The sequence below is a fragment of the Portunus trituberculatus genome, chromosome 40, assembly GCF_017591435.1.
Source record: "Portunus trituberculatus isolate SZX2019 chromosome 40, ASM1759143v1, whole genome shotgun sequence".
Taxonomy (NCBI): domain Eukaryota; kingdom Metazoa; phylum Arthropoda; class Malacostraca; order Decapoda; family Portunidae; genus Portunus; species Portunus trituberculatus.
In genome coordinates this window covers 19,351,028-19,363,373 of record NC_059294.1, presented here as the reverse complement: position 1 = coordinate 19,363,373, position 12,346 = coordinate 19,351,028, and the positions used below count along the sequence as shown (strand labels likewise).

At 43.6% G+C, this 12,346-nt stretch overlaps 1 protein-coding gene across 1 annotated transcript; it reads left to right on the top strand.

Moving 5' to 3' along the window:
* Nucleotides 1–5,711: 5,711 nt before the first annotated feature.
* On the top strand, nt 5,712–11,185 carry LOC123515867 (extensin-3-like). The gene is made up of 3 exons (XM_045274751.1): nt 5,712–5,741; nt 6,220–6,369; nt 10,322–11,185. Exons 1-3 carry the CDS (start codon nt 5,712–5,714, stop codon nt 11,183–11,185), a joined length of 1,044 nt encoding a protein of 347 aa, XP_045130686.1.
* Nucleotides 11,186–12,346: the final 1,161 nt, after the last annotated feature.

The following is a 12,346-nucleotide window of genomic DNA, read 5'->3' as shown; positions in this document are numbered from 1 at the left end:
GAAGTTGCGTTGTGTTTTTTGTCGTGCTGTCTTGTGCAATACTCTGTCGTGTGTGTGTTTTTACCAGGGGGCGCGGGTGTCGTGTCCGTGCCAGTATCGTATCTGTTTTCGTCATATTGGTGTGTTTTGTCGTGTTCCTTCGTGTCGTGTCGTGTCGTGTTATGCAGCTGGTGGTCTGTACTCTATATTTATTCTCAATACTAATGTAAAATGTTCTTGTATGCGAAGGGAGGAGGTTAAGAATCATGAACCTAAGAATAAGAATTTGATGGCCCCATAAAAGACCAGTTAAAAAAAATTAATCATATCACCACATCGATAATACACACACACACACACACACACACACACACACACACACACACACACACAGTGTGTAGTGGTTAGCGTAGTGTCGTGGTTAGCACGCTCGACTCACAATCAAGAGGGCCGGGTTCGAATCCCGGTAAGCGGCGAGGCAAATGGGCAAGCCTCTTAATGTGTGCTCCTGTTCACCTAGCAGTAAATAGGTACGGGATGTAACTCGAGGGGTTGTGGCCTCGCTTTTCCGGAGTGTGTTGTGTGTTGATGTGGTCTTAGTCCTACCCGAAGATCGGTCTATGAGCTCTGAGCTCGCTCCCCGTTATGGGGAAGACTGGCTGGGTGACCAGCAGGCGACCGAGGTGAATTACACACACACACACACACACACACACACACCGCGTAGTGTAGTGGTTAGCACGCTCGACTCACAATCGAGAGGGCCGGGTTCGAGTCCCGGCGCGGCGAGGCAAATGGGCAAGCCTCTTAATGTGTAGTCACTCTTCACCTAGCAGTAAATAGGTACGGGATGTAACTCGAGGGGTTGTGGCCTCGCTTTCCCGGTGTGTGGAGTGTGTTGTGGTCTCAGGCCTACCCGAAGATCGGTCTGTGAGCTCTGAGCTCGCTCCGTAATGGGGAAGACTGGCTGGGTGACCAGTAGGCAATCGTGGTGAATTACACACACACACACACACAAGAAGAAAAATAAAGGACCAGCGGCACAAAAAACCAGCGCTGCCACGGAAGAGTTATAAAACGGGGCGAGTGAGATATCTGGGTAGCAATAAAATCAGCTTGACAGATACAATTAAGCCAGACATTCATATCTTCTCTTCATACAAATTGCGGCAAATTGAATAGAGTTAACGAGAAGTGAAAAAAAGAATACACTGGAAAAAAGTCATGCAATTGCTCGAATATTTTAGACAACTACGGACATCTCCTCCTCCTCCTCCTCCTCCTCCTCCTCCTCCTCCTCCTCCTCCTCCTCTTCTCTCTCATCCTTGACCTCACTTTATGGTACTCCGTTTACCTGCCAGACCAGCCGGGAGAGAGCTGCAAATGAGAAGTCTTCACATTTGCTATCTTATTCTCTCTACTGTTTGCTATGTACTGCAGTCGCTACAAACAGCCCCATAAGAACCAACTTGTTTGCTTTTGTTTGTTATTCCTTTTGTGTTCATTGTGGTTGTTCCTCGTCGTCCTCCTCTCCTCCTTTGCTTTCCTTTTCCTTTGTTTCTCTCACTAATATAATAGAATAGTTACCCAAAACAGTCTAGAAAGGACATCAGGGTGCATTGCTGTTTGGATGTTATATATTGTTGTTTTAATATCCTTTTGTATTTATCCTTCTCCTCCTCCAGGGAAGAATCAGGCTCTTGAACCACATAAAGACACGAATAATCAGCCAAATGTGTCATATCAAGCAGGTCCGTTCCAGTTCTCTTTGCAAGTGTGAGCTCTCGACATTTTCTTGAGATGATGTTACATGCTTGTCACTTCTTGAGACGAGCCGATCCTCCTTCTCTTCCGCCTCCTTCCTCTTCCCCTTCTCCTCCTCATCCTTTCCTCCTCCTCCTCCTCTTGTGCAGTTGGGGAGAATAATCCAGTCGGGTTTCTGCCTTCCTGGGACGAGGGGAGAAGCCCTGAAACCGAGGGTGTGTGTTTCCCCTCTCGCCATCCTCGGCCACGCTCCAATAATTATTGTCTCTCTCTTCCTCTGATCCTCTGTCTTATTTCTTTCCGTCAATCTATCTTTCTGTCTATCTTTCTGTCTGTGTTTCTCTAGATTTCTCTCTCTCTTTCCATCTGTCTGTCGGTCCTTCTGTCAGTTTCTCTCTCTCTCTCTCTCTCTCTCTCTCTCTCTCTCTCTCTCTCTCTCTCTCTCTCTCTCTCTCTCTCTCTCTCTCTCTCTCTCTCTCTCTCTCTCTCTCTCTTTTTTTTGTTTACGCATGTCATTTGCTAATCTACCTTTCTCTCGTTCACAGGTGAGTGCTGCCATGGCTTCGTCTGCGTCACAACCCGCCCGTGAAACTCGCCAGGTAGATAATTACGCTCCACTATTTTTGGTTTTAGTCAGCCTTACGTATAACGTGCATGGAGTTGTGGTAGCATGCACGATATGTATTATATTGTAGCTGTATGTAGTGTGTATATTTTCCAATTTTATAATTAGTGCTCCAAGTTTCTAAGTTTTATAAAATCATCTTTTGTCTGTACAGGGTTTATGAAATCATTATAGCATTGGGTGAGTAAATTCCCATAATTTTGAATCCTATGATTACGGAAAATTATTTCAAGCGTATAAAGTGTTCTGATATTATTAAATATAAGATGCAAATGCCTTGCTACTGAGAGGGGTATGAATTGATTACGATATCATATGAGGACCGGAAAATATCAAGTAAATTTCGGATTTATACCTGCAGAAAGTGATTTTCCGCTTGCAATGGTAAACTTTAATGCATTTATGAACGAAACACGCATAAATACACACAAAAAAGCATATTGTTGAATCAAAACTGATTTCTGTCATTTTGTACGCATAAATGCACAGCAGGTGCAAGTGCCTTTGTCATGCACCATCATCGCCATTCAGCGTAATCTATTTTAAACTTTGCCGACGACTGGTAATGTGAAAGACGTCTCAGCAATCGGCAGAAGAGTGTGGGAGGGAGGGAGAGAGAGAGGATGCTGGGGATTAGCCACTCGCACGCACACTAATCCAATCATTTGCTTCCAATCTCGCAGACAAAAGCAGTTTTCAGGCGCCTTCTTCTTCCCGCTAACTAGATCAAAGACATGGAAGAACGGAAGGGGAAGGAATTATTAAAAAAAAAAAAAAAAAAAAGTCCAGGAGAGGGAGGGACGAAAATGATTGAGAAAGGGAAGGAAGGAAAAAGATATAACCTTAACGCTTCCCAGTTTCGAGTAGGTGTGGTTGTAGCAGTGGCAGTGGAGGTAGCAGTAATAGCGTACCTGGACGTGACGCTTAGGTAAATAAGTAAATAAGAAAATTAGATTAGTCTCCCCTCAGGCAGAAAATGCTGATCAACACCAACTCCCCGGAAAATGTTCGGCAGGAGAGAGGGGGAGAGAAAGAAAAGAAATACAAAGAAGGTTGAATGGTTGAAAAAGTTTACGGTTGAAGTGTTTTTGTTGCTCTATGGTGGTGGTGGTGATGATGGTGGTTGTGGTGATGATGCTGTGAAGAGGCCTTGTGGCGCTGTTGTGAACTGATATGCTCAACGAGAAGGAAAGAAGGATCCGTACTACAAATGACGGCAGTGTAGTGATGTGGGGTATTGATTTCATTTATTTTCTGTCTAACTGAGTCCAAAATTAGGATGAATTATTACCTATGTGTGATTCCTTATGAATTACACCTGAGGGTAATCCACTACCCAAAGAAGAATGATGGCACCCATCACCACCACTCCTGTGACGCACACCATTCCTACTCACAGTCCCTGTTTAACAAGACAGTATCTGAGCTGTGGTCTAAATAGTGTATCAAGATTCCCTTTACTCCCGCTGACCCATTCACGCTAATGACTTCATTCATGATAGAAATTATATTCTTTATAAGTGGAGGAATGAAGATGTCATGAGAGTAAAATGTACTGAGAGAAACCACGGGACGGAGAAGTAATTAATTGTTTTGCTTATGTAAGAATAGCAATATTCAAAGACTGGAAGGAAAGTATATAAAACAAGGCTCACTGAGGTGCTAGTTCCAAAGAAATGTGGAAAGTATCAATCAAAATTTCAGGATAAGTGTCTTGAAACTTTCTTGTTACGTGTTGGGTACTTCCTTTCCTAGACGATAAACAAAATATTGAGTGTAGCTATTCAAATCACCCTCTAGATACATTACTGTTGCAAGGAGCTGTTTGTTTTGTTTGCTTTCTTTTTAATGCAAGGGGGAAGCCAGCCAAGGGCAACAAAATATTAAAATGAAGGCCCACTCGGAATGCTAGTTTCCTTAAAGATCAAAATAGAACTAGCCAAAAATCTGGGACAAATGTCTTGAAACCTCCCTCTTAAAAGAACTTAAGTCGAAGGAAGGTGGAAATATAGAAGCAGGCAGGGAGTTCCAGAGTTTACCACAGAAAGGAACATCCTTTGAGGAAGGTCACATCAAAAACGTTAGAGTGATGAAGTACTTATGCGTCATTCCGAGTCTCTTTTCATCACCACCTTCCATTCTCTGCTTACTTCTTGTGTTCATGGTGAGAAACTTGTCAGACCACGCATGGATGGGGATACTGACTTATTACCGCATCAAAGTCAATATTACTTGTTGAGGGAGGAGAAGAAGGAGGTAGAGGTGGAAGTAGAGGTGGAGGTGGAAGTGGAGCTGAACCTGAAGCTGAAGGTGGAGGAGGAGGAAGAGGAGGAGGACGACGACGCCGACGAGGGTAAGAAAAAGTAAAAGTGTGGTAAATATAACTTCATGACATTGAATTAGTGCGACAGCATTAGGAAGGAAAGAATGGTGATTTGAGAGAGAGAGAGAGAGAGAGAGAGAGAGAGAGAGAGAGAGAGAGAGAGAGAGAGAGAGAGAGACAGACAGACAAACAGATAGACAATTATGCATAAGCTTTAAATCACCTGAGCTTCCTATAAACCCCTATAAACAACAGGAGAAGATGAACACATGAAAAAGGAAGGTCTTGAAATAACATTTTTGTTAAAGAGAAAAGAAAAGGAATACCGATCCTCTCTCTCTCTCTCTCTCTCTCTCTCTCTCTCTCTCTCTCTCTCTCTCTCTCTCTCTCTCTCTCTCTCTCTCTCTCTCTAAGTTTCGCTCTCTTATCTCACGAGATCTGCCTTCCTCATCTCTTTCATGATTTTGTGTGTGTGTGTGTGTGTGTGTGTGTGTGTGTGTGTGTGTGTGTGTGTGTGTGTGTGTGTGTGTGTGTGTTTTGTTGCAGTTTTCTTTTTACTTTCCTGGCGGTGCTTGGCATCGGCTATACAGACCCCCACATCTGTTATTGGCGAGAGCACATGCTGTTTTTTATACGTATTGTGGTGACCTGTATTTTTTGCGTGTGGTAACCTTCATTGTTTTCGTTGCCCCGGACCGCTATTGCCAAGCGTATTGTTCTTTTCTCTCTTTGTTTTTTCTAATACACAAAACCACGATGAAGATTGGTGTGTGACAGACAACATAAAACATAAGAGTAATTTTAGATCATCATTGTGTTTGTGGGTGGAGGGAAGGTAGTGGACATATGATTGATTGAGTTTGTTAGGGGGCACTATAGACCAACTACGGAGATTTTGAGACACAGAGAAGGCTCATATGAGACTGTGCTACATATCTTTATAATTGTCTGGAGTGTCTGACTTACCATCAACTCACGGAGAAGGAAAAGGCTATACAGAACCTAGCACTTAAAGGCAGCATGCCGTGTCTCTGGGAAATGGCCATCCAGGTAAGGCCTTCCATTCTATGCATCTCTCCGTTTCTGCGAAGAGGTAATTCAGTTCTGTCACTAAGCAGGTTTCACTCATATCAGTGAAAGAGATGAGGTGAGAATACCAGAAGACTTACTCATGATCTTTAAGGACTAGTCTCATAATAGAATATATTCATTCATCCACCACATATATGGCATTTTTGCACAGCTCGATGTAATTTTGGTGCAACGTAAGTGGTGCGTACTGTATTCCATGTGCACCATCAGAAGTCGTTGATATAAACAAATGCGGCTTCTTCGATCCTCACTCATGTCATTTACTTTACAGTAATCCCTGCTGCTGCGCTCTTTATAACGAAACTTTGCCTAGGTAGTTTGTCACCTTGGTCAGCAGCTCCCTTATAGAAATAATATTTTTCCTAGAACTTGCATCACAAGGAAGCGAGAATATTCTCTACCAGTGTTGCATTTCTCATCCACTTCTTGACGGTAGGCAGTCAAGACTGGTTGCCAGTGGCATTACATCTTCGTCTCCGGTAGCAAATGGCGCCTCTCCGTGACAGGCGGCTCAGAATTTCCTAAACATTGTACCAGACGTAAACACATTCTCGTTTTGCGGAAAATAGTGAAAACTGAACTTGGAGTGTGATTTGATGAAACAACCAGAGAAGGAACCGGAAATTACCGTTGCTTGTTTCAGGTACGACCTGTTGCCAGAATCAGCTGCCTCACCTGATAAGATATGGAGTCGTAACTATCCCAGAATAGTGAACCCAAAAGCCGGTGTGCTGTAATACACCTTGGAAAGCCAAAGTACCGTGTGTCGCAGCAGTCCTCAACTTACTGTTTATGGTTGAGGTGCACCTGAAACTTAATGAAAATTTTATTTTACATCACAGCACGTGAGTGCCCACATTTGTGAGTGTAAGTGTGTGTGTGTGTGTGTGTGTGTGTGTGTGTGTGTGTGTGTGTGTGTGTGTGTGTGTGTGTGTGTGTGTGTGTGTGTGTGTGTGTGTGTGTGTATGGAGTACAAATGTAGCATATGGTTGCAAAGGGAATTCTACAAAACATTTTCTTTGATGTGTCAAAAAATCTGCATATTGTAATTAACAGCATGGGAAAAATTTTTATCTCCCGTTGAAGTAAAAAAAGAAAAGTAATAAAGAATGAAGTAGGAGACACTGAGCATAGCAACGAAAGTTACGTGAATATAGAGAGGGCGTGGTGGTGAATGGACTACTCGTAAACTCGCACAGTGCATGTGTGGCCAATTTGGTGGTTTTGTAGGGCGAATTAGGTGTGGCAATGCTGTGTTGAGGTCGTGGCTTTGCTACAAGAGGTTGAGAGTGATTGAATGATATAAAAGATGTAGCTGAGCTTTAGGGCTTTGTCCGGCTCTGATGGGAGTAGCACACATAGTATAGTTGGCAGGTAGTGAATGTAACAACTATATGGTAGGGTAGTAGTGGGCGTGGCAGTAGTGTGGCGAGGGCGTGGTAGGTATGTCATAGCCGTAATGCTGCCCTACTATTACTGTGTACCGTAAAAAAGATAATCGCGTCATTTATCCCGCACATTAGGACACTTTATTCCCCTCATATCGAAACCTTACCCTCACCCTCTTACTTTGCCTGAGTGACGCGTGAGACTGACCACTACTCTCATCCTCTCACTCTTTGGGTCTCTCATTCTTATCAGTACTCTCTAATGGATGCCTGTTATATCTTTGCGCTGCATGTATCTGGCCATGGTGAACCTCTCTCTCTCTCTCTCTCTCTCTCTCTCTCTCTCTCTCTCTCTCTCTCTCTCTCTCTCTCTCTCTCTCTCTCTCTCTCTCTCTCTCTCTCTCTCTCTCTCTCTCTCTCTCTCTCTCTCTCTCTCTCTCTCTCTCTCTCTCTCTCTCTCTCTCTCTCTCTCTCTCTCCTCTCTCTTTTTTCTTTCATTCCATGTTCTTTCATTCACTCTATTATCCTCGTCCACCACTTCTCAACACTGCACTGCACATTCGATTCATCTCCCTTCGCCCACCTCAAGCAGCCTTCTTGAGAATTAAAACGACCAACTGGGTCAAGTAGTAGTTGATATTGTTGATGATGGGAGTGTGCAGTTGATTCTTGGTTATGTGGTTGCCAGTGTTTGCGGTAGTGATTACTGGCAGCGCTGGGCGTGATGATGTGGCTGATAGAGGTGGTTAATGTTGATAGCCAGCAGTAAAGGTTATAATAGTGATGGACAGTGATGCTTGCCTGCAGTTTCCAGCGCTCTCTTGCCTCTTGGGTATAGAAATACGTGCGGAGGGACGAAGTCACCGGAACGCCCTGCGCCAGGGAAGCAATCAGCCATAAAACGAAAGTGCTATCGCCGGGGTAGTTTTAGGACATGCCTCTTTGGAAGACTTTTTCATATTATTAACTTCTTGTCATTTATGAGTGTGTTCCGGCAGTGTCCTGACTCTCATGTCTTGATTTTTTGTTTCCATATATTACTTATGCATTACCTCATAACTGACACTTTGATTCTGTCAGCACGATCACATAAAAGATTTTATGACGGCCACTGCTTTAAAGCATTCTTTCGGAAAGATTTCGGAAATATAATTGTGTGTGTGTGTGTGTGTGTGTGTGTGTGTGTGTGTGTGTGTGTGTGTATAAATATATATATATATATATATATATATATATATATATATATATATATATATATATATATATATATATATATATATATATATATATTAGAACTTTTAAAAAAGGAAGAAGCAGGGATACGAGCTGCACGATACAAGGAAGCTTGGAAGACACTGAACAATGGAAGAATGCTGGAAAGATACTGGAGGAATATTAGCCACTGAAATGAAACTGAATAGAAAACTAGCTGTACATTTGACACTAGATGCTGGAAACTAAATACTGGATAGGTGGAGGACATGGAAGGCACTGGATACTGACGTGGGAGGTGCTTGGATAATCTCGTACCAGTGGTGATATTCATTTATTCAACGTATCGTCTTAGGCAGAAGGCATCATCAAGAACTGAAACAGTAAAAAACAATAAGTACAAAAATTATATAGTAAGCTTCACAAACCATGCAAAGAGTAAAGAAAATAAATGTGACAAGTAAGACAGAGCAATAAGCTCTAAAATTTCTGATTAGGGCAGAGAAAACTCTATTCATCTATCAACTTGACACTACATTCCAAACAACTATCACCTCTTCTTCAGTGGCACTCAGCTGTTCCCATCTACACTGAATATTCTCGGTCTCTTCTTTACTCATAATCTAAACTGGAAACTTCATATATCATCTCTTGCTAAAACATCTTGTATGAAGTTAGGCGTTCTGAGACGTCTCAGCCAATTTTTCTCGCCCCTCCAACTGCTAACTCTGTACAAGGGCCTTATCCGTCATTATATGGAGTACTCCTCCCATGTTAGGGGAGAAGGGGTTCCACTCACACACTTTTATTAGATAAGGTGGAATCAAAAGCTTTTCGTCTCATCAACTCCCTTCCTCTGACTGACTGTCTTCAACCTCTTTCTCAGCGCTGGAATGTTTCATCCTTTGCTATCTTTTATCGCTATTTTCATGCTAACTGTTCCTCTGATCTTGCTAACTGCATGCCTCTCCTCCTCTTGCGGCCTCGCTGCACAAGGTTTTCTTCTTCCTCTCACCCCTATTCTATTCAATTCCCTAACGTAAGAGTTACGCAGTACTCTCAATCATTCATACCTTTCTCTGGTAAACTATGGAACTCCCAGCCTGCTTCTATATTTTCATCTTCCTACTACTTGACTTCTTTTAAGAGGAATGTTTCAAGACATTCATCCCAGACTTTTGGCTAACACTATCACTGTTTAAGGGAACTGGCAATCAAGTGGGCCTTTATATATATATATATATATATATATATATATATATATATATATATATATATATATATATATATATATATATTATACATACACACACCGCACCGAACCAGCCCCGCACACACGCACATTCATTCCCTAACATTAAATCAAAATTTGTCCTAGCTGTAATCCTTGACTCTCTTCCCCCAACTGCTATTCGCGTTTAAAGCTCTGCAATGAACGAAGCTGTCATCTTTAATTACCTTCAGGGAACAAGAAGGGAAGAAAGGTGAATGTATCAAAGAAATATCTGCAGTCAATATAGTGTTGTATGCAGTGTTGTCCGTTGTACACGTAGACGCGTGGGTGTCACCAGGTCAGTTACCTTTCACTGGATCAGTTACCTTTGTGCTTTAGACTTGGCTTTGCCTAACAACGTTATATACACAGCACGACTTTAGAATATTCAAACCGTAAGTCGCCATTACTCCTTGAAGCAGATGTGGGTCACACGCGTGGGAAGATTTGTTGGTTGTGCAGCTAATGTTTGTTTTCCACTCCCAACGAACACCATCAAACCTGCAGTAAAGAGGAAAACTGTTTATAGATAGCAATGGAAGATATTCGCAATAAGAAAAAAATATATGGAAAAGAAAGTGCCTCATTTTTAATCATTCACTCATTGATTATTATTTCAAAGCCTCACATAATCCCACCATCACCACGCCACACAGCCCCACTAGCCCTACACAGCCCCACCAGCCATACACAGCCACACCACCACCACACAGTTACACCAGCACCGCATAGGTCCACCAGCCCCACAGCCCCACCAGCAGCACACACCCCTACAGCACCACACAGCTCCACCAGCCCCACACACCACTACCAGCACCACACAGCCCCACCAACCCCACACACCACTACCAGCCCCACCAGCACCACACGGCCCCATCAAACCCACACAGCCCCACCAGCACCACACGGCCCCACCAAAACCACACAGCCCCACCAGCACCACACAGCCCACCCGCCCCACACAGCCTTACCAACACCACACAGCTCCACCAGCCCCACACAGCCTTACCAGCACCACACAGCCTACCAGCCCCATACAGCCTTACCAGCACCACACAGCTCCACCAGCCCCACACAGCCCCACCAGCCCCATACACCACTACCAGCACCACACAGCCCCACAAGCACCACGCAGCCACACCAGTTCCACACTGTTCCATCAGCCCCACACAGCCCCACCAGCATCACACAGACCCACCAGCATCACACAGCCCTACCAGCACCACACAGCTCCACCAACCATACACAGCCCCACCAGCACCACGCAGCCCCAACAGCACCACACAGCACTTCCAGCCCCACACAGTTCCGCCAGAACCTACACAACCCCACTAGCCTCAGAAAGCCATGCAGAGCCCACTAGCCCCACACAGCCCCACAAACCCCACCAGTACCACATAGCCCCACACAGCCCCATCAGCCCCACCAGCACCACCAGCCTCCGTACACCACCGCTCTTACTCATGGCCTTGTTAGCCGCTAGACTGAGACAAATGGTGTGTTGTCCCGCCGGGTTGTCCCTCCATTAAACATGCATTTGCTGTTGTTACTGTGTCGTTACTATTTCCTTAACGGTTTGCCTTTTTTATGTGGATGTTATCTTTTTCTTTGGTATCTTTCTTTGTTTTTTATGGCTTTGTTTTAACTTGTCTGGTCCATCGCTGTGCAGACTGCCTCTAGTTCTGCATGGTACAGCAAGTGTGTTGTATAAATGCCAGTCCGATGTGTGGATAGACGTCTCAAGTCGCAGAACTTCTAGAGTTATTCAGCGATGCATGAAAGCCGCATCTGCTGTTGGGAGAAGAGGTGCTCAGCGTCTTGCATCAATGGTGTTTCTTTTATCAAATATTGTCAGCCAAACCTAAGTTTCATCTTGAGGGGTAACTGACCTCGTTACAGATAAGTATGCGCTCAGGCAAAGAATGGGAGTTCAGAAAACTCAATAGTGATATATTTCTTGCTTTTCCTTTGCTTTCCATTGAGTTGAATACAACCGTTTGGATTACAGGAATATATTCATATGGCTGTTGCTAAGGCACGGGGGGTGGGGAATAAGCAATTGGGTTTGAGGCTCCTCCTGAAGTGAAACAGTATCGTTGTTGTGTTTATCTAGGAATGGTTCATACCATAGGTTAGATCATTCTGTTACTTAATGAAGGAGCATCGGGGCCTTCAATATCTTCTGACTTCAATACGGTTCACTTTCATATCCAATGTCATTCTTTGTGGACAGTGATGTGTTTAGTTAGCGATGGCGATGGCGGTAGGTAGGTATCAGTGCATGCTTTCTTTTACCTGACGTTCACAATTTTCCCGAACCATTTTCATGGCCATTGCATTTTTTTTTTTATTTCTTAATAAATTTCAGGCATGTACTTCCAAAATAAGTATTTGCAGTGTTTCATAGACTTCTGCAGCAAGGAAGACCACTTGCTAACAGATGACAGGGACGCTCACGTTCCAGTCCTTTGCATGCTTAATTTTCTATTCATTTATTACCTCATATTTTTTCTTTGTTACAGGTTCCTTAAAGGTCACCAACATGGCTAACATTTGCCTTGCAGTATTCTTTGCGCCTTCTGCAAAACGGAATTGTGAATGTCGGATGCACGTCAAAGAGATTTGCCGTGGAAATAAGGTATCATTGCACCACTAAAGACCGCCTCTTCAACTCTTATGTGAAAAAAACA

What these genes read in the sequence shown, in the direction of transcription:
- LOC123515867 (XM_045274751.1), top strand. Translation starts at nt 5,712, where the DNA reads ATGCCGTGTCTCTGGGAAATGGCCATCCAG. An exon ending in TCTGGGAAATGGCCATCCAG is followed by an intron (nt 5,742 to 6,219) that starts GTAAGGCCTTCC and finishes TCTTGACGGTAG; the next exon opens with GCAGTCAAGACTGGTTGCCA. An exon ending in TAGTGAAAACTGAACTTGGA is followed by an intron (nt 6,370 to 10,321) that starts GTGTGATTTGAT and finishes CAGCCCCACTAG; the next exon opens with CCCTACACAGCCCCACCAGC.